Here is a 22,904-nt window from a genome sequence, read left to right as displayed (position 1 = left end):
TTTTGCATTGCTTGGGGACTAATTACAAGAAAAAAATCTGTATATGTTCAGTAAAGGTGCTTTTTTTTTTTTTTCCAAACATGGTGGTGCATGCCTGTAATCCCAGCTGCTCAGGAGACTGAGGCAGGAAGATTGTGAGATCAAAGCCAGCCTCAGCATCAGTGAGGTGCTAAGCAACTCAGTGAGACCCTGTCTCTAAATAAAACACAAAATATTGCTGTGGATGTGGCTCAGTGGTCAAGTACCCCTGAATTCAATCCCCAGTACCCCCCGCCCAAAAATGCAATTTTTAAAAAAAGTATTTTTGATTCACAATTGGTTAAATGCACAGTTTGTGGAACCCAGAGATACAGAAGACTGATGGTATAACTTATTTTTTTAAAAAAAACTATGTGTTTAACAACTGGTTTGTAAGATTTCTAATCATCTACCAACTTTCATCAGCCTGTAGGCCCTGACTCTATCACACTACTCTCCCTCAGTAGACTGTGAACTTGAGAACTGAGATAGCCTTTCTCGCTCCTCTCTGCACCTCCAGCATCTCACAGAGGAGGCACTTGCTAATGTTCATTGGAAGCAGCCAGGCATATCCATCGTTTTGTTCTCAGTTTTAAAAGACTTGAGAATCCAGTGTGTTTTTAACCACAAAGGCCACTTGGTAGATACTCTACAGGAAGTCACACAAACCTCAGCTAAGAACAAGGTCAGATCTCCACTATATATTGCACTTCACTTCTAGCTTCCTCCATGTTAAGCTAATGTGCCACTCCCCACTGAGAAACTGAATGAGGCTCTGCTATGTGCCATCCTCCCCTTTAGAGACTAGAGCCAGCTTTTCTCCTGAAGAAGCAAGCAACATAGTAAGGTTCTTAATGCCAAATTCACAACAAATTCCATGCAGCAAAAGAGAATTCTTGTCTATCCAAGCCTTACATACCCAATTATGCCAAGATCCATTAGAGCTAACTAGATTCCAGCCCAATAGGAGTGTTTGAATATTTTCCGAAGGTTTCTTGTAATGATTTTGATTGCCCTGGAGCACCAGGTTAGCCACCAAGAGGATAGAACCACAGTCACACTATGTTTGAGGCCAAATCCCAACCATAGTGAGCCTACCTTTCAGCTATAGGAGGGACTCCTGGAAGAGAATTCTAGTACTCATAACAGCTGATAAATGCAATAAGTGCTTCCTACTTCTGTGTCCAGATCATGTGAGGTTATCCTCGTAGAATAATTAATAAGGCCTCACATAAAGTACTCAACATCATTTGTCAGTTTGCTGGGGTTCTTGCCAATCCAATAAGACAAGACTGTGGTTGGGATCGAAAGGTTCTGCTTCATAAAGCATTGGGGAAAATTTCAGGGTTCTCTAAGAAATCACAGTTGGGGGAAAGGTCTTCCCTCAGTGACTATTTTACTTCTTGCATAGATGATGCCATTCAAACTGGCAGGAGATGTGGCTTTCTCAATGAGTGTGCCCAAGTTACCTTGAAACACTCCATTGAGAAGAATGGCAGGAGGTGATTCCACAGGCTCAGCTTTGTCCTTCTCTGACATCCATTCAGAGAATTGAAATCCATTGGCTTTTCAGGGTAATGGGTGATACTATCCACAAGTCCCCTACAAATCTTCAATGAGTTGACATTTCAAATCATTTGATAAATCAAAGTGACAAAGATACCGTAAATTGCTGAGTAGGGAAGATGATTATGGAGAGTGAAAAAGACATTTTCATTTTCTTGCTGATGAGCAAAACAAGCAAATTTTGAAAAGGAAGTGGGACACTTCGTGAGGGGAACCTTCTCAGAGAGAGGGCTTGCAGTGGTATCTGTCTTGGCCAGTAATATACTGGTGGGAAAATGTTTCAAAACTATCCATACTGTGTACCCTAAAAACCTCTTATTGAAAACAAGAGACCTCCTGATTTGGTAATCCCTGACCCTGGAATACAAGCTGTCAATTTCACCTGAAGAAGTGTATCCAGTTTTCTGTAAGTGAAACTTGAACTTTGGTCCCCCATGGCTGTTCACCTTGATCTTTTCCCACAAAAGACCATTGGTAGAAACACAAGCTTAGGTGCTATTCTATTTGTTTGCAGAAACATCCTAAGTCTACTTTCAAGATGCTTCATTGAAAACGTGTTTCAAAGACTTGGTGAATGGTGGTGGGGGTGGGAGCAAGCAAACAAACAAAAAACCTAATCTGATCTGCAATTTAAGGTCACAATTTGGAAAATATAGTTGTGAGACCTAATTCAGGAAGGAAGCTCTTTTTCAAGCTAATCAATACTAATTATAAAATAGGTGATAGCAGGCATTGTGAGGAACTAAAAAGCAGGGGGTGGGGGCGATGCTACTTCATAATTTAGTCACCCTTGATTGGAAAGTGGGCGTTGTAAGATTTTGCACCAAACCCCAGCGAGTCACTCTGTAGTGTGGGTTTCTCTCACTTTGGGCTTTCAGTTTGAACACAGAAAGAGCAAGCCAAAAATAAGAGCCAACAGGGACGATTTTAAAAGGCCAGCCTGCACAAAAAGAGTTCTAGGCTTTTTTGCTGATGAAGGTGGCATAATGAATATAAACTCTCAAAGCCAGAAGGGAAGAAAACACAGGGAGAGGGCTAGCTGTTGTTCTCAAATATTGTCCTTAGAGTAGTCTCTAAGATCCTGGGCAAAAGAAGGAGTGAGGGAGAGCACTAAAACCACTCTAAGACCAAGTCATAACATCACCATTGTGAAGTTTCTAGAACCAAGTCAGGGAAGTGTGTTCGGGGCTTAGAAAGGAGACCTAAGGCAGTGGTCTCAATCCTTCCAATATATTATAATCAGCTGGTGCACTTTTAAAAACCTTGATGCCAGAGAAGTTCTCCAAACAAATTAAATCATAATGTCTGGAAGTGAGCTCAGGAATAAGCAGTTTATTTATTAAATTTAATTAAGTAACTTCATTGATTGATTTACTTATAGTTGTTGGTATTTTTAAAAAATTCCCTAGGTAATTCCAATGCGCAGCCAAGGTTAAGAACCATGAATTAAAAAGCAATAAAGCATACCAGAAATGATAAAGGACCCTCATGTCTATATAGCCTTGTGTTTCTTCAAACAGTTCTTTCTCTTATAGCTAACATGCAATAATACACTAAGTATTAGTACTAGTATTTTTCTTAATTTAATAAGACTACTGTAACAATATCATAGAGTAGGAGGCTTATAAACAAAATACATTTATTTCTCACAGTTCTGGATGCTGTGAAGCCCAAAATCAAAGTGTCAGCAGATTCATTGTCTGATGAGGTGCTACTTCCTAGTTCATAGACAGCTACTTTCTCAAGGGTCTTCCCCTGGCAGAAGGCACAATTGAGCTCTCTGGGAACTCTTTTACTAGGGCACTAATTCCATTCATGAGGGCTGCACTCTTATGACATAATAACCTTCCAAAAATCTCACATCCTAATATACCATCTTGAAGATTAGGTTTCATCATATGAATTTTTTGGCAGACAAGCATTCAGTCTTTGGCAATGTTACTACGTCATTTTAGCATTGAGATAAATATAGAGAGAACACCTAATCAAGGATTCAAGTCTGGGCCTTGATATAGACATTCTAAGTGAAGACCTTCTTAGAGATATGGGCTTCTGAGAGCTCATGCATGGGCTTTCCACTTGGTGTGGCTGGCTTATAAGTTGCTACCAGGTGATCAAGATGAAGTTAAGATATGAGAGTCACGTAGGCAGGTTTAGACTGATCAGAGCAAGACTTCTCTGAGATTCAAGGTTAAGATAAGTCAGAGAGATATACATATGGAAGCCCCACTGATGAGATGGAACACTGGCATGGGCTCAAGGAGGGAGAATTTTTCAATCTGCCCCACACTAGAATCCTTTATTCAACTTCAAGTGGTACCTCCCTTTTGCAGTTTTAGGAGAAGGATCTGCTATGTTCTGTGCTTCATATTAGGTCCTACTTTATTTCATGCTTAGTGTGCTGTAGTCAAGGGTCATCTTCTTTGGTTGAGCTCAAAGTCTGGTGGCACCTTAAGATTTTCCTGTCTGGGGGAATCTGTGTAATGGTGTGACCAGGCCATTTCTGCACATTTGAAGTCCTTGTCTACTCTGGCCCAGTTGCCTTCAGGGTCTCACTGTTTGTTAAGATAGCACCTAACAAAATGCTGTGTTGCAACTCTTCTGGGGCCTTTCATTCATGCAGTAGCACTTCATACAATGCATGATAAAATTTCAGATGGTGGTGAGAAATGAAGAAACCAGCTAAGTTGGGAAGAGTGTCTCAGTCTTCTGGGGAAGACAATTCCAACAGGGCTGAAGGAGTACACAGGCCAAAAAAGAAACGATAAGGGAAGAGTTTCTCAAGGATCACCCTAAGTAAAGTAGAGCTGGGAAAGAAATCCAAGACAGAGGAGACAGGGAAGGAAAAATAGATTTCTGTTGGAGATAATGAATAAATTAGTGTGGCTAGGGGGTAAATATGAGGCAGGGTCGGGTATGAGATGTACATGAAGAAGTAAGCAGTGTTCAGATGATGAAGGACCCATGGACCATGATAGGGAGTTTTAACTTTATTTTATGACACTTTAGAGCAATTAAAGCAGTGTCTCTGGTTTTGGCTACACATTGGAATCACCTAGAGCACTTTCAGAATACTGATGCCTGGACACCACCTCCAGAGATTCTGATTTAACTGGCTTGGGGTACAGACTGGGCATCAGGATATTTGAAATCTGTCCAAGTGTTTATTCTAGACAGCCAAGGTTGAGAGTCACTGCAGACCAATGATATTTTCAAGTGCCTGTTTTAGAAAGCTCACTCTGATAACAGAGGAACAGACAGAGGCAAGAATAAGTTTGGAGGCTATTGCAATAGTTTAGGTGAGAAATGATGTAGAACTGTCCAATAGCAGCAGTGATAGGACTAGAGAACAAGGAATGGTTTTCAGAGGTGTTTAGTATGTTAAATTGGCAAGACTTGGGTCATTGATTAACTGTGTACTGAGGGAAAGATGGAATTAAGAATGACTCTCAAAGAAAATTAAACCTTCATACATTGCTGTGAAGTTATAAAATGGTGCATTAACTTTGGAAAATAGTTTAGCAGTCATCTCTCATCTTGAAAATGTCTGCATTCTCCCTTGAACGTGCATTACTTGCTTTACTCTTATAGGCCTCTTTCTTAATATTACCCTCATTCTTCCTTGGATATGTATCTACTTTCCCAAATAAACTATCTATGCCTTTGAAAAAAAGAACAGTTTAATGGTTCCTCACAAGTTTAAACGGATTTACCAAGTAACCCAGCAACTTCAATCCTAAGTGTACACTCAAGGGAATTGAAAACATATGACCACACAAAAACTTGACTGTAGATATTCACAGCAGCATTATTCATAATAGCCAAAAACTAGAAATAACCCAAATGCCTGTCAAATGATAAATGGATAAACAGAATGTGGTATGTTTATATAATGGAATTTTCCAGCCATAAAGAAATGAAGAAGGAGGGTATGGTGGTGCATGCTTCTAATTCCAGGGACATGGGAGATTGAGGCAAGAGGATCACAAATACAAAAGCAGCCTTGATAGCTTAGTGAGACCTTGTATCAAAATAAAAAATAAAAAGGGTTAGGGATGTGGCTCAGTGGCAAAGCATCCCTAGGTTTAATTTCAAGGACAAAAGCAAGAAGATGAGGAGGAGGAGGAAGAGGAGGAGGAGGAAGAGGAGGAAAAATGAAAAAGAAGAAGAGGAGGAGGAGTAAGAAAGGGTTTGCATACTATAACATGGATGAACTTGTAAATATTAATACTAAGTGAAAGAATCCAGTCACAAATCATTCCATAAAGTGTGATTATATTTATATTGAAATATCCAGAATAAGTAAATCCTACCAGACAGACAGAATGCACATTAGTTGTTTCTAGGGACTGGTGGAGGGATAGAGAAAGATTGCTAAATGATAAGATGAATATTTTTGTAAGTGAAAAAGTGTTCTAAACCTGAGTTTGGGGGCCTCTTGGGAAACTAAGTGAATTTACTAAAAAGCACTAAATTGTACATGGTAAAAGGGTAACTATTATGGTATGTGAATTATGTCTCAATAAAACATGGAATTTATTTCCAAGTTCTTATCTTGCTTGGCTGGGTTAATGATGTTGTCATTAAACGATTCAGAAAATGCAGGAGTAGAAACATACTTGGCAGGGACTGATGATTGAGGGGCCTCTGGGAACTGGTGGCCAGTAGACAGGTGGATGATGAGTCTGGAGTCTAAAGAGAGATCTTGAGAACAGACATAGATTTTGGAGCCATCAATGTAGAGATAGATGGCCATTAATGTTAATGGAAAGGATGTGATCACTTGGGAGAAGGGTATAGTGTGTGAGGATAGTAGGCCAAAGAAAGATCCCTAGGGAACACTAATATTTAAGGGGTGATAAAGAAAGAAGAGCTCACAAAGGAGTTAAAAGAGAACATATCAGGAATATTTAAGGAGAAGCAGCAAAGGAGGAGAAGGAGATTTTTACAGGATCCCAGAAAGCTGTGACAGAGAGAAGATCCAATTTATTTTTTAAATTTTAATTTGTTCTAAACATGTATACATGACAGTAGAATGCATTTTGACACATTGTACACAAATGGAGCACAATGTCTCATTCATCCTGCTGTAGAGAAGGTCCGATTTAAATACTATTATAGGGGCTGGGGATGTGGCTCAAGCGGTAGCACACTCGCCTGGCTGCGTGCGGCCCGGGTTCGATCCTCAGCACCACATACAAACAAAGATGTTGTGTCCGCCGAAAACTAAAAAATAAATATTAAAAATTCTCTCTCTCTCTTTAAAAATAAATAAATACTATTATATAATTAAATCTCTGCCTACAAGCCCACACTGACCCTGTTTTGAAGATATTGGTAAGATGAATTTTGTTCAATGATAAATCCTCTATGACAGACTCAAAGTCTGGACCCTCTGACAGTTTCCTTCTGCCTTTTGTCCCTTCTGAGGCAAAGATCAGCTCTCCAGGGCAGAATGACTTCCTTCACTCTCTGTAGCCCCATTACTTCTGTACTCTAGGAGACAAGAAGAAGGGGTTCTGTCCCTGGAGGACTGAAAAATGAATGGACTCTACATAGAAAGCCAAAGGGTTTTTCCTGTTCACCAAGGAAGAGTAACCAATCAGATGGGACTTCTGCGGCACTCAGTGCCTTCCTTAAATTTACAGCACACTTCCTCTTCACACTTGCCCATAGTTGTTCTGCCTCATGGGTTGACAGTGACGTTAAAGCTGACATTTATTTATTGTATTGATGTTATGACTGGTATAGACTTTTACTCCTCAAAATAAACTTACAAGTTAAGTACTGTTAATTCTTCCCATTTAAAGATCAGGGAAATGAGTCACAGGAAAGTTAAGTAATTTGCCTGATGCTAGACAGTGGCAGGGCTTGGGTTTGGACCCAGGCATCTTGACTCTAGGAGCACTTGATCTTAACTGTTATCCTACTGACCTCTCAATAAGCAGACAAAGCAATGTAGTATGACATAGAGGGAGAGAACTGTTAAGTCACACCAAGTCCATGCCTCTGTAATCTAGAAACTAGCTGTGTTCCATTTGGCAACTTATGCATCCTTTCCTGGGTCTCAGTTTCCTAATCTATGACATGAAGCTATTAATATTAATCTGCCCCACAAACCTCACAGGTTTTTTGTGATGATCAAATGAGATGTGTACCAAGTGAACAGTTAAAATGATAAAGTTCTGTACTTGTTTTCCCAGAATCTCACTTGGCAGTTGACATGGAGTAGGAACTCAGTACAGTTGCACCTCCATATCACTGGGTTCTGTACCCTCAAATTCAACCAACTCTAGATGAAAAATACTTGGGAAAAATTGCAAACATGCTGAATACATACAGACTTTTTTCCAATAATTATTCCATATACAATATAGTATAACAACTATTTACATAGCACACATCATATTGGGTATTATAAGTAATCTAGAGATGAGTAAAGTATACAGAGGATGTACATTGGTTCTATGCAAATGTTCCATCTTTTTATATAAGGGTCTTAAGCATCCTCAGATTTTCGTATTCAGAGAGGGTTCTGGAATCAATCCCCTGTGGATACCAAGGGACAAATGTACTGTTGATTGAGACAGTACATGGATGCTTTTCCATTTTCTCTTTCAATACTTTATAGCAATTCTTTGACAATTTATCTTCCACATTAGACTGAGCTTTCCAAGGATAAGGACCAGGTCTTGTCATCTCTGTCTTCACAGCACCTAGCTCAGAACTTGACACTAAAAGAGCACTCAATAAATAGTACTATGTAGTGGTAGTGATAATGAAAGCCACAGTAGTAGGACAAGCCCAGCCACAGCACTTTGAATGAGCCACTTTCTTGGCAACTACAGCAATGGCCTGCGACCAGCAGAGAGCAGCAGAGACCCCAAGCATAAACCTGCCTGTAAACAAGCCCCTGGGATGGGGCCACATCTCCTTTCTTCTCTGAACCTTGCACAGCAAGTGGTCTATCTATAAAGGGATGGAAATTGAGCATGGTTTGACTAAAATGTGCTTCCTCAACACTTAAGCAATTTGCAAATTTCAGACCAAAACTAGGGCAACAGGAGCTATTTGAGTCACTAAGATCATTCCCAGTGTTAACTAACCTACAGCATCCATGAGATCTGAAACTGTCCTGGGAAGGACAGTATAAAGGGTGGTTACTACTTCCTGTATAAGGAGTTAAATGCAACTGACAAAGGGGCTTATTGAATGTTGAAAGAATTCCTGGTAAAAGCTAGTGACTTCTGCTTTTTTTTTTCCCCAACAGTGATTGCAAAGGTTCCATAAAGAACTGTCCAGCTACATATTATTTTGATGTTCTACAGCTTGGTAAAGAGCCAAATGAAAACTCCATATCTCTGGGCCAGGAGTCATTAAATGAGTTGAATGGATGGCAATTATTTTAGCTACCAGTGGGAACAAGGGCCTAGCATACTGGTCAAGTGGCCTGTTTACTTCTACTAACTGATGGGCCAACTTTATTATTTTTTCCATTAAACACCAAAGTGCGGTTGGAACTAATGGCCTTTTAAGGGAAGGCAAAAGCTTTTCTATTTATTTATATTATTCTTTGACTGTTACAGGTTTCTACCTTAATACCCCTTAATTACTCCACAGCAATCAAGTATAGGGGTTGAGAGTATGGGCTTTGGAGTCAGACAAAATCAGTCTTGAATCTCGGCTCGACAACTAACTGGCTGTATGGGCTGGACCAATTACCAAACCACTCCAACCTTTCATTTACTTATCTGTAAAACAGCACACTGATTATTATATTATTATAATGGTTATTGCAAAGGCTTGATGAGATGAGGCATCTCCAGCACTTAGCCTGGAGCCTGGTCCATGATGAACGCTCAGCAAAAAGTAGCCTTTCTTACTCAAACATTTTAAAAATTCTAAACACGCACAGTTATGAATTCACTTTAAGGAGAGTTAATGGCAATGATAAGATTTTTTAAATAAGTCTTGATAAAGAAATGAGGTACATAGAGATGAGGTAATTGTCCAAAGTCAGAAAGGGACTGGAGATGCACATTAAGCCTTCATTTGTCCAAGTCCCAACATTAACCACAAGAAAATTAAGGCTCCTCCTGGCAACTTTGTTCTTTTTTTTTTTGGTACCAGGGATTGAACTCAGGGGCACTCGACCACTGAGCCACATCTCCAGCCCTATTTTGTATTTTATTTAGAGACAGGGTCTCACTGAGTTGGTTAGTGACTCACCATTGATTTGGTTGGCTTTGAACTCATGATCCTCCTACTTTAGCCTCCTGAGCTACTGGGATGTGCCCAGCCCACAATTTTGGTTTTGAGAAGCAATCTACTCTTCCCCTCCAGCTTTAGGTCTCTCTCAGAGCCCTGGTGTCAGGAAGTGTCCTGACATGCCCCTACCTTCTGCTTGAAGGTCTGTCCATGGTCCCACTCCTCTAACGGAGGCTTGCTCTCCAGAAGCTGAGTTATTTGCCTGTGGTCACACAGTTGGTTGAGCAAGGAGACTAGAGAAATAATGTTAAAACCATTATTCCTTAAAGTCAAACTTGTACTTCTGGAACATAGAGTAAAATTAATATTGTATGCATTAAGTTATTCATAAACATGGTATTACAGATGCAGTGATAGTCAGGAGAGGATTCAGATTGTAGTCTAGTAGGAAAGACAGACAAGGAAATGGTCAGCTGGGATGAACATTCTATAACTGCTTCTGGGACATGGTGTCAGGGTAACAGGAAGAGCCCAGGGAACTATGGGAGCTCAGAAGAGGAGAGCTAATTCAGCTTTGGTGTGTGGAGAAGTAGGATCTATAAAGTTCATTTTCTTCTCTTAGCTAAGCATAATATCAATTTATTAGTGGCATAAATGCTGTCTTCACTTATTTATTTATTGAACAAAAATTTGCTGAACTAGGACACTATGATAGGAATGATAGAAAACAGACATGCAGGGCTGGGGCTGAGGTTCAGCGGTAGAGCGCTCACCTAGCACGTGCGGGGCCCTGGGTTGTATCCTCAGCACCACATAAAAATAAATAAATAAAATAAAGGTATTGTGTCCTTCTACAACTAAAAAATACATTAAAAAAAGAAAGAAAACAGACATGCTTCATACATGGGTATTGCCCCTGTGAAATCTGGCTCTTTCCTTTAGGAAGTGGGAGAGAGTGATCCTTTTCAATGTGTTCAGAATTACAAACTCCATTAGCTTCAGGTAACAGGTAACAATAAGGCTGAAGAATTTACTGGTTGAGTTTTTTCTGCCTGATTAATATATCCATTAAGTATTTGTTATTTTTGTGTCATGAAGTATGTTGATTTATGAACAGGATAATGTTCCTGAATTTCTGGAACCTCCTGCATGGTTATATGTTATGGGATTAGCTAATGGAATATTTTTATACATATATATGGACCTTTTTAAAAATATTTTTTAGTTGTCAATGGACCTTTATTTTATTTATATGCAATGCTGAGAATTGAACCCAGTGCCTCAGACATCCTAGGCAAGCACTATACCACTGAGCTACAACCCCAGTCCACTATATATGAATCTTTATTAGAGCATTATATTTATACGCAGTACTTGGGTTTATTTTGACAAAATCACACATACAAGGAATTTGATTTCATTCCTTTCCTCCTCCCTCACCCTATTCTCCCTCCTCTACTCTACTGACCTTCCCTTCACTCCTTTATTTATTTATTTTTGATTGGTACTTTCTACATATACATAAAGGCAAAATTTCCTGTGGTATATTTATATATATGTTATACATAACATGATTTTAAATCAATTCTGCATTCCCTCTGCTTTGCCTTCATTCTTTCCTCCCTCTCTCTCAATCTCCTTCTGCTCCACTGATCTTACTTATATTTTTATGATATCTGATTCCCTCCTCTGCTGCCTTCTTTCCCTTGTTTTGCTGTAGCTTCCACATAGGAGAGAAAACATTCAACTCTGAGTCTGGCTTATTTCACCTAGCATAATTTTCTTCACTTCCATCCACTTACCAGCAAATGCCATTATTTCATTCTTTATGACTAAGTAAAATTCCATTGAGTATGTACACCACATTTTGTTGATCCATTCATCTATTGATGGGCATCTGGGTTGATTCTATAAATTGGCTATTGTGAATTGTGTTGCTATAAACATGGAAGTGACTGTATTACTACAGTATCCTGATTTTAGTTCTTGTAGATGAATACCAAGGAGTAGGACAACTGGTCATATGGTGCTTCTACCCCTTGTTTTTTGAGGAATTTCCACACTGATTTCCAGAGTGATTATGCTAATTTGCAATTCCACCAACAACGTGTAAGTGTACCTTTTTTGCCCACATCCTTACTGTCATTTATTATTATTCATGTTCTTGATAATTGCCATTCTGACTGGAGGGAGATGAAATTTCAGTGTAGTTTTGATTTACATCAGGGGATTGCTAGAGATGTTGAAACTTTTTCATATATGGGTTGGTCATTGGTGTTTCTTCTTTTGAGAAATTTCTATTAATTCTTTTGCCCATTTATTGATTGGGTCATTTGGTTTTTATTTTGGTGTTGAGTTTTTTGAGTTCTTTATGCATTCTGGATACTAATCCACTATCAAGGGAGTAGCTGGCAAAGATTTTTTTCCCATTCTATAAGCTTATTCTTCATTCTTAATCTTTTACTTTGCTGTGCAGAAGCTTTTTAATTGGATGGCGTTCCACTTATGATGCTTGGTTTTATTTCTTGAGCTTCAAGTGTCTTGTGGAGGAAGTAAGTGCCTGAACCTATATGATGGAGTGTTGACCTTCTGTTTTCTTCTAGCAGTTGCAAGGTTTTTGGTCTAACTCCTAAGTCTTTGAACCATTTGGTTTGACTTTTGTGCAAGGTGAGAGAGGAATCTAATTGCATTCTTCTACATATAGATATCCAGTTTTCCCTGCACCATTTGTTAAAAGGCTGTCTTTTCTCCAATATACATTTTTGGCACATTTGTGAAGTATCATTTGGCTGGAAGTATGTGGATTTTTCTCTGTGTCTTCTATTCTAACCTATTGGTCTTTGTGTCTACTTTGATGACAATACCATACTGGTTTTGCTACTATACCTCTGTACTATAATTTAAAATAAGGTATTGTGATGTTTCCTGAATTATTATTATTAAGAATTGCTTTGTGGGCTGGAGTTGTAGCTCAACGGTAGAGTGCTTGCTTTGCGCATGTGAGGCATTGGGTTTGATTCTCAGCACTACCTATAAATAAGAAAATAAAATAAAGGTCCAACTTAAAAAAAATTTAAAAAAAAAATTGCTTTGGCTATCTGGGTCTCTTATTCTTCCAAATTAACTTAAAAACAGTTTTTTCTAGTTCTGTGAAGAATTTCATTGTTATTTTGATGAGGATTGCACTGAATCTGTATATTGCTTTCAGCAGTGTGGCCATTTTGACATTATTAATTCTGCCTATCTAAGAATATGCGAAGTCCTCTTCAATTTTTTTTCTTCAAAGTTCAATAGTTTTAATTGCAGAGTTTTTGTTTGTTTGTTTGTTTGTTTGTTGCCTCCTTGGTTAGATTAACTATCAGGCATTTTATTTTATTTTATTTCATTGAGGTTATTGTGAAAGGGATGTTTTCCTGATTTCTTTCTCAACTGAATCACTGTTGGAGTATAGAAAAGCTACCGATTTTTGAGTGTTGATCTTGTATCCTGTTGCTTTGCTGAATTCATTTGTCAACTCTAGAATTCTCCTGGTGGAATGTTTTGGGTCTTCTAGATATAGTTTCATGTCATCAACAATCAGAGATAGTTGCTAATGGAATTTTGAAGACTGACTATCCTTCACCTTTTGAGGATGAAATCAAACTCAATGTCAATGATGCAAGCAAACATGTTAATACTGGAATTTTCTCTACCTGTCATGGTACAGAGTGCTTAGAAAATGATAAATTGTTTTTCTAGAGATCTGAAATATTTTCAGCTGTGCTTCTGGGTAAATAATGAGGAAATGTTCAAATGGTGTGCTTATTATACATTCCAGAATGTTGTATCATGGCCCTGCTTGAATATAGTTTCCTATACTCTTTTATTGGTTTGGGGAAGCATCACTACTTCCATCTATGTTTCCATTTACTTGTTCTCATGTTCATCTTTTACCATCTCTGTCCAGATCTTTCCAAGTGTCTCCTGAATGTTTTATCCTGGAACTTCCAACCATGCATTTTCTCATATCTTTGCATCTATAATAGAAACCTGGGTTTATGAACCTTAAAGATCAGGAAACAGTCATGATTCTGATTTTCCAATGAAATACAACAGTGCTCCCAGCTAGGTCTTCATGGGTCATTTGGGGAAAAATGACAATTGGCTTAAACAGTGACTGATTCTACTCTGGGTAGATATTGGCCTTCCTGCTTGGTGAGTTATCTAGAAACTGCTCAGAGGAACTGCTCCAAGTCCTGTTGGAATTTAACCCTTTGCTAATGAATTTAATAGGACATAGGTATTCACTCCTCTATCTAGAGAGAAATCTACAAAGCTTTTTAGCATTGAAAGGTGGATTAGTCAGCCTTCAGTTGTTGTGACAAAGTACCCGACATAAAGAATTTAAAAGAAGGGGGAAAGGTTCATTTTGGCTCACAGTTTCAGGGATTTCAGTCTATGGTAATTTGACTTCATTGTTTTTTGGCCTGTGAAAAAGACAGATCATCATGGCATGGAGCATGTGGTAGAACAAAGCTGCTTACTTCATGGCAGCCAGGAAAGGGATCGGGAATAGGGGTCTCAATGTCCCTTTCAAGGGCATACTCCCAATGATCTAACTTCTTTTAACTATGCCCCACTTCCTAAAGGTTCTACCACTTCCCAGTAATGGCACAGGCTGGCAACCCTTTGTCATAATGGGCCTTTGAGGACATTCCAGATCCAATGACAGCAGAAGGCTTTAATGACCACCTCCCAAGAAGGGCTGCACTAAATCACAGTTTTCAGCTCCAGGTCAAGGAACTAATTCAATTTCAATTCTCTCAGCTAGTCTTGAATTCTCTCATTCATTCTCTGGAAAAGCTGAAGAATATCCTTTCAAATTGGAAGACTTCAGTAATTCAGTCTTCATTGACTGAGATTACCTCTTTATTTTGGCTCTTTGCAGCTACAGTAGAGTGGAAAGAATGTTGACTTTTAAGTCAGTTCAACCAGGACTAGAGTTGAGACTGCACTACTTCCTAGCTGTGTGATGTTACACAAGTAATTTAGCCTCAATCTCTCATTAGGAAAATGAAAACAATAATAGCTCCTAACTAACAAGGTTATTGTGAAGGCTAATGAAATAATGCATGTAAAGTAATATGTTATGACCAACTGTTCCAGTTTGCCTGGGAATGGGTTTTCCTGGGACATGAGACCTTAACTGCTAAAACCAGGGCAGTCAAGGGAAATCAGGATTGTTGGTTACTACAGATGAATGTGAGCAAGATGTTCCCCTTTCTCTTTGTTACCAGTAAGATAGTCAACATTCCCAGGACAGGAGACCTTCCAAGTATACATGTGATCTACATCTCTTCCTTGATCCAAGCAATCTATTTCACTTGTATTAAAATCAAGGATTCAGCCAGGCATGGTAGCACATGCCTGTAATCCCAGCTACTCGGGATTATGAGACAGGACAATGGCAAATTTGAGGCTAGCCTCAGCAACTGAGTGAAGCCTGGTCTCAAAATAGAATTTAGAAAGGGCTAGGGGTATAGCTTAACTATTACTGTTAGTCTTTTATCTTTTGAGGAAAAAACTCATTATTAACTCATTGGTAATGAGTTAATAATTATAATTATTTTAATTAATAATTAATAATATAATATCATCTTAAACAATAATATAAATTATAATATTTTTACATAATATAATATTATACAATATTATATAGTATAAATAAAATTATAAATAATAATAAATAAAATAATAAATATTATAATGATATTAATTATAATAATTAATAAAACTCATTATTAATATTGAGAAATATTAATATTGAGAAAATATTAATGTTATTATGTATTTCCTTAAATTTCAATAATGACAGATCTAATGGTAGGATATACAATGACATTAAAGGAGATTCAGTATTTGTTGAGTGCCTATTCTGTGAAAGATACTATGGTAAACATCAGGAAAAGAATAATGTACTGGAGGAAATGAAATAATAAAATTATATTGTCTATTTTTGAGTAAACTTCTTCACAGTACTGGGTTGAACACAGGGCCTTCCTTGCATATGCTAGGAAAGGACTCTACCACTGAGCTACAATCCCCAGTGCTTTGGTAAATGTTTTAATGAAGTTTAACATACATATAGGAAAGGCACAAATCTTTAGTGGACAGCTTAATTGTTAGAAACAGAAAACACAGGTGTAAACATCAACCAAATCAGAATATAGAACATTACAAGCACCATTATCGTACACCCCCACTTAGCCACTACCCACTGTCCCCAAGGGAAACCTTGATTTTTGTTTTTATCTTTATTAATATCCATCCCTGTACTCCCTTTTGGTTTACCTTGTTGTTCTTTTTCTAGTTTTTCAAGTTGAGAATTTAGGGGCTGGTGTTGTGGCTCAGTGGTAGAGCGCTTGCCTGACACATGCGAGGCCCTGGGCTTGATCCTCAGCACCACATGTAAATAAATAAAATAAAGGTATTGTGTCTAACTATAACTAAAAAAAAGAGAGAGAATTTAATTCATTTATTTTTATTTGTTTATTTCCATTGTTGTAGATAGTTAAAGCTATGAATTTTCCTCTGGCCACTGCTTTAAATGTATCTCAATGACTCTGATGCATAGTATTTTCATCACAATTATTTTCAGGAAATCTATAGTTATGATTTTTCCCCTTTCACCCCAAAATTGTTTAATATGAATTTTAAATTTTTTTCAGATGGAAGAGATTTTCATTTTTGTCTTTGTTTTCAAGTTTTAGTTTCATTCCAGAAAAAACCTTGACATTTGAGATCATAGATTTGTACTGTTTTTCAACTCTATACAAGTGGAACCCTGATGCATTCCTTTCGGAACTCGAAAACATTTCTCTTTTCAGAAAAGATAAAATGTTATCAAGGTATCAAGCTCTTCTGATCTAAAATTGGAGATCGTCCTACTATAATTTCAAAATTCTGGATGTTATTGAGGTTTAGCTAGTTGGGTGGACATATCACCACTGCAACAAGATTTTAGAACACAAAAAACAAAATTTCACAATTGGGAAATTTTGGCGATATGTCTAAATTATCTTCCTTGAATATGCCTTTTCTGTCATTAGCTTAGCTGGAAGTAAACTAACAGGAAAAAGAGAATGTAATGCTATTTTATCAAGATGTTATTCTAATGTGTTTCATTTTCCAATTTCACAAATAACATATTTTAGAGTTTTTCAAATTAATACTCTGTCATTGTCTTCACAACATGACAAAACCATTATCAGAAAACTATGTTTTTGTACCATCTAGTGGTGTGTCCAAATATAGCTGACATGTAAATGTTTTTGAACAAAACAATTCTTTGAGGGCTCAAGTCATTTGGATTGTTTCACAATTAGATCATAGGTGCCAGGAGATGGTCAATGCCTTTACTCTTCACTATTACTATGAGTTCTGTGGCTTAGTTTCTCACCTGTCATGAATACAATAGATTTAGGTAAACAATCTGAACATTCTCTGTCTGCATTGGCTACAAGGGTAAAAGCAAGTCATAAATTTAACAGTGTTAGAATGAAGAAAATAGCATGCTCATCACCTCTCTCTCACTTTCATTTTTCTTTCTTGAACATTATCCAGAAATCTCCAGAACTCTCTAATAGGGTTTGTTTTTAATTTAAAGCATCAGTTTAAAAAGCACATAGCATAAAACTTATATTCTTTACCATTTTAAGTGTAAAGTTCAGGAGCATTAAGTATATTCACATTATTATACAATAGATCTCTAGAACTTTTTCATCTTGCAGTACTGAAACTCTAGACCCATTGAATATTACTTCCAGATTTCCCCCTCTGTCTTCCAATAGGATGTATCATAGAATCATTCATATACATTCCTTTATGTTCAGTGTTTTAACTAAAAGAAATTACCACAAAAATAAACTGCTTTTTCCCTGCCCACTACCACAGGAACAAAAGAATAATTCTGAAATAGTGATTTTTTTCTTAACTAAATCTCAGAATTCCTCTGTTCACATTTGCAATGATTCTTGCTCACAGGAGCTTGGGAGAGAAATTTTGAAATTATCACATGCAGGATTCTGTAAATTTCAGGGTCATATCAGGAGAATTCAAGACCCATCAGGGAAATGTTGCAGAGATCTCAACAGGCTAATGGAGAGAATACTACCCTTACAAAGGAAGTGCTGGTTTGGAATTCTGGCTCTTTCAAGTTTTGAACTATGTTTTGAGGGAACCTCTCAGTCTCAGTTTCCTCATCTGCAAGATGAAAAAAAATAACCCCTATATATTGTGAAGATAAAATGAACAAGTTATGCATCATAACTAGTACATAGTAGGTGCTCACTAAATGTTACTTTTTCTTCCCCTCTTTCCATTTTCACAGTATGTATACATCTTCTTGAATCTCAGTTTACTGATCAAGGTCACTGTGAGGCTCAAATTGTGACAATGTATGTAAAAGTACTTCAGAATAAACAATGAATATTTAAATTCTTTTTTTTTTTTTTTGGTACTAGGGATTGAACCCATGGGTGCACATCCATTCAACCATATCCCCAGCCCTTATTTTTTGACTTTAATGCTTTTTTCAGACAGGGTCTTGCTAAGTTGCATGGTGTCTCACTAAGTTGCTGAGGCTGGCTTTGAACTCCTGCCTCAGCCTTTTGAGCCACTGGGATTACAGGCATGCACCACTGTGCCAGGCTGAATTCATTTTTATTTCTGTAGACATTGTGACTAAACAGTAAATCACTGAATACACGTAACTAGTGTTCTCCCAATGAAAGTTATTACATTTGCCTGATAAGCAATGATTTGTCCCAGATCACTTAAATAATTTATCTCTTTGAAAAGAGGGACCTGGCCTGGGTAATCTCTTGCGGCTGTATCTGCCCCCAGGTGCTGTATGATTCACTTGTAGTCTTATGAAACAAACAGGAGAAGAAAGGAGAGATAATCTGGGTTATTAGAGACGTTTCAAAAGAACAGTTTCTATTGATACTGTTGTGTGCATCATGACCATCATGACTTCAGAGATAGCTACTGTGTTTTTTTTGAAGATTTTCTGTTTAAGATATATATTAAAGTGGTTTTCTTGTGAAAGCAACACAGGCATGTAAGGACTGAAATATCACAGAAGGACATAATGTGAAAAATAACATTTCTCTGATTACCACTACCACATACACATATATACACACACATACAAATTGTCCTCAGGCACACCCCCCAAGGAAACCACTGCTAATACGTTGTTGGCAATTATCCCAGACATTAATTATGCATTCCCTATGCATGGGAAAATGCACATACATACAGTTTATTAATATTTTATTAAGAATTTTTGCATCTGTGTTCATCAGGGATATTGTAGTTTTCTTTCCTGCTGTGTATTTATGTGGTTTGGATATCAGCATTATACTGGCTTCCTAGAATCTATTTGAGAGTGTTCCATCCCATTCTATTTGATGGAATAATTCGAGAAAGACTGGCATTTGTTCTTCTTTAAAGGTGTGGTAAAACTTGGCTGAGAATCTGGTCCTGGGCTTTTCTTTGTTGGAAGAATTTTAATAGTTACTTCAATCTTATTGCTTGATATTGGTCTGCTTAGGTTTTCTATATCATCCTGGTGCAATTTTGGCAGTTCATATGTGTCTAGAAATTTGTCAATATCTTCTAGATTTTTCAGTTTATTGGAGTATAACTTTTTAAAAAATAGTTTCTAATGATCTCTGGATTTCAGAGGTGTCTGTGGTGATATCTCCTATTTCATCTCTAATTTTGCTGATTTGGGTCTTTTTCTTTTGGTTAATTTGGATAAGGATTTATCAATTTTGTTTATCTTTTCAAAGAACCAACTCTTTGTTTTATTAATCTGGTGTATTATTTCTTTAAATTCTCATTTTTACTAATTTGGGCTCCAATCTTAATTATTTCCTATCTTCTACTTATTTTGGAATTAATTTGTGTTGTGGTATAGATATGAGATGTCCCTCAAAAGCTCGTGTGTGCCACAATGTAAAAAAGTTTAAAGGTGAAATGACTGGCTTATGAGAGCCTTATCTTAATCAGTGAATTAATCCACTGATATGCATTAACTGAGTAGTAATTGTAGGCAGGTAGAGTGTGTCTGAAGGAGGTAAGCTACTGGGGTCAGGCCTTTATATCTTGTTCCTAGGAGAGCAGAGTCCTCTCTCTGCTTCCTGATTGCCAAGTCTTGAGCTGCTTTCCTCCTTCACACTCATCTGCCATGATGTTCTGCCTCATCTCTGGCCCAGAGCAGTGGAGTTGGCCATCTTTGGACTAAATCTCTGAAACCATGGTAACCAAATAAACTTTTCCTCCTTTAAAGTTGATTTTTCAGGTCTTTTGGTCACAGTGATGAAAATGTTTACTGAAACAGATTGTCCTTTCCTAGGGTCTTAAGGTGTAGCATTAGATTATTTACTAAGATAGCACAGATAACTAGAGGCATAGCTAGGATAAGAACCCAGGTGACTTAATTCTCAGTCCAGACTTGCATTAAGAAAGTCTTTTCATTTGGAAATATTGGTGAAAGGTGACAATTTTTAACCAAAAGAGTAACTGTAAATGCTGTAATAAACTAAATAGGTTAATTTGCTCCTGAGCATGTAAAATCATTAAAATGAACAATAAAATAACCAAATTTATCTTTGAGAACACTGTTCAGAAATTATTATAAACTTATAAAGAAATAGTGATAAAATAATAATTCTTAGGAAAATGCTACAGCCTAGTTCATTTCTTTAATCACCACTAATCTACAAAACTTCACAGTAACACTATTTTCAGAGGCTTGAATGCAACTTAAAATTTATTAATATATTTACATAATTTATAGTCTTTAAGCAATGGTCTCATAAATATGGACTGTAAGTTTACACATTCTTATTTTCCCTAAATAAAAAAAATTGACAGGATTTACATTAATTTCTTTACCCTCTCTTTCTTCTTTCTCATTTTTAAACTTCTGTTAATCTCTTTAGACCATATACAATTCATTTATTTCAGGAAGCTTCTCTAGGACTATCACAGTGATGCCAACAATGTGCTACATGCATGACAGGGTTAAAAGCAACCCAGGGTGAGCCAGTGACCACTGCTTTGGTGTTAGCTTTCTGTGTGTAGCTGAGGCTAACATATTCCATGGAAAGTGCTTTAGAGACAGCAAAGATGAATCTATCTCCATCTGTCCTAGACATAACCCATTTCAGCTTCAAACGGTAACTGCCATCCCTCCACTTGCAATATCCTAAAATTGCCTGCAACAATGGTAACAGGAAACCAAGGAAATAACAATATCCAGTTTTTTTCCCCTCAACGACCTGAAAGTTCTGAGTGTGGTGGCATTCACCTGTAATCCCCAGCCACTTGGGAGGTTGATGCAAGTTCAAGGCCAGCCTCAGCAAGTTAGCATGACCCTGAATAAAAAAAAAAAAAATGCTGGGAATGCAGCTCAGTAGTTAAATGTCCCTGGTTCAATCCCCTGTATCAAAAATAAATAAGTAAGTAAATAAATAAATAAATAAGAGAATAACAAAACACACAAGTGCTAACTTTCCCTTTACAAATGAGTAAGACACTACTTTAAAACCCTACCCATTGCAGGAACTGGAATGGACTAACGCATTATTACTTTATATCTTGAAAATACAAATGGTTTACAGAATTATTTTCAATTAATTATGTTAAGCTATACAAATAATTAGGGAAAGGTCAGCATTTATTATGTATCTGGGAGAAAAAAAATAACTGTTTAGTTAGCATTTATTTGTGGAGGGGTGGTTTTATTTTCAAGATTACTCATGATATTGGTTTTTAGAATAGAAAAATATTTGAATGCAAGCTTCAGTTATATCTGCAAACAACATTTATTTGGAATTTTTAAAAATAGTCTTTACAAGAAGAGCAAATTGTCACCTGCTTTGTTGTCAGAGACAGGCATCATTAAAGCCCATTTGAAGCAATTTCAATTCTTCCAGATTGTAAATGTCAGGAACAGAAGTGGGAGATAAGGACCAAGGCAGCTTTTGAGTAAGCCAATCAGGTCATTTGTCAGTTTCTCAAAACTATAAAGAGTGATGTGAATGAGGTTTATGGATTCTATAACCATTGGACCTTGATTTTCTGATGGGAAAAAAATGTCCCTGCCCCCCGCCACGTTCCACTCATCTAGCATTTCACAAAATCATCAACTAGAGTGTAGATGAGACAACTCACTTGGGCCAGCTACCTTACTTCTGTATGTAAAAGGTGGCACATATCTTGTGGAATGGTAGGAATATTTTTTAATTGTAAAATTCCAAAGTAGATTAAAGAAATGCTTTTTAATAAAGTTAGCTCATGGAAATAAAGCAGGAAAGCAAAATCAGGATGAATACAGGAACCTAAGTCTGAGATTAAGTAGCAGTTAATCTAAGCAAGTATTTATCTGTATATGTCAGAGGAGTGGGGGATCTCTTATCAAAAGGAGGAATTTTCTTCCTTTTACTGAAGGAGGAAAACTGACCACTGCTTTCAGCTTTATTCAAAAGAGAACTTCTAAGGATTTGTAGGTAAATGTCATCAGATCATCCAGTCTACCTAAGATACTAGCTCTTCGTGAATCATTTCTTGTTTTCCCTAAACAGCACATTAAGAATTCAATTTTGAGCTGAGTACAGTGGTGTAGCCTATAATCCCAGTGCTCAGGAGGCTGAAGCAGGAAGATCTCAAAGTCACCCTCAGCAATTTAGCCAGGCCCTAAGCAAGACCCTGTCTCAAAGTAAACAATGAAAAGGGCTGGGGATGCACATCAGTGGTTAAGTGTCTCTGGGTTTAATCCCTGGTACAAAAAATAAAGTTCAATTCTGATGATATATGTTATCTTCTAACAGATGAATCTTTATAGAATGAGCCAAGATAAACACATACATGTGTAATTATTAATCACAAGTACTAGAATTAGCTTCCACCCCCCAATTTTCCCAATCACCACCTAAAAAAGAACGAAACTTTTGAAGGTACCTAACTTTGTGGGAAAATCTACTGGCTAGGTCTTTTATCCTCTGCCTAAATGTAGGAAACATGTGCAATGCACTGGGAAAAAAAACTGTTGTTGAGATAGA

General features: G+C 37.3%; 1 protein-coding gene across 1 annotated transcript in view; it reads right to left on the bottom strand.

The window, feature by feature from the left end:
- Positions 1–5,102: 5,102 nt before the first annotated feature.
- Vgll1 (vestigial like family member 1) overlaps positions 5,103–22,904 on the bottom strand; it is a 35,963-nt gene continuing 18,161 nt past the window's right edge. The window contains exons 4-6 of the mRNA XM_071606097.1: positions 9,982–10,085; positions 6,204–6,276; positions 5,103–5,245 (exon numbers count right to left, since the gene is read on the bottom strand). Coding sequence (XP_071462198.1) covers positions 5,103–5,245; positions 6,204–6,276; positions 9,982–10,085 — 320 coding nt within the window. The remainder of the gene's footprint in view (positions 5,246–6,203; positions 6,277–9,981; positions 10,086–22,904) is intronic.

This window comes from Marmota flaviventris, chromosome X (assembly GCF_047511675.1).
Source record: "Marmota flaviventris isolate mMarFla1 chromosome X, mMarFla1.hap1, whole genome shotgun sequence".
NCBI lineage: Eukaryota > Metazoa > Chordata > Mammalia > Rodentia > Sciuridae > Marmota > Marmota flaviventris.
The sequence above is the reverse complement of the archived record's forward strand: the minus strand, read 5'-3'. Positions and strand labels throughout refer to the sequence as shown.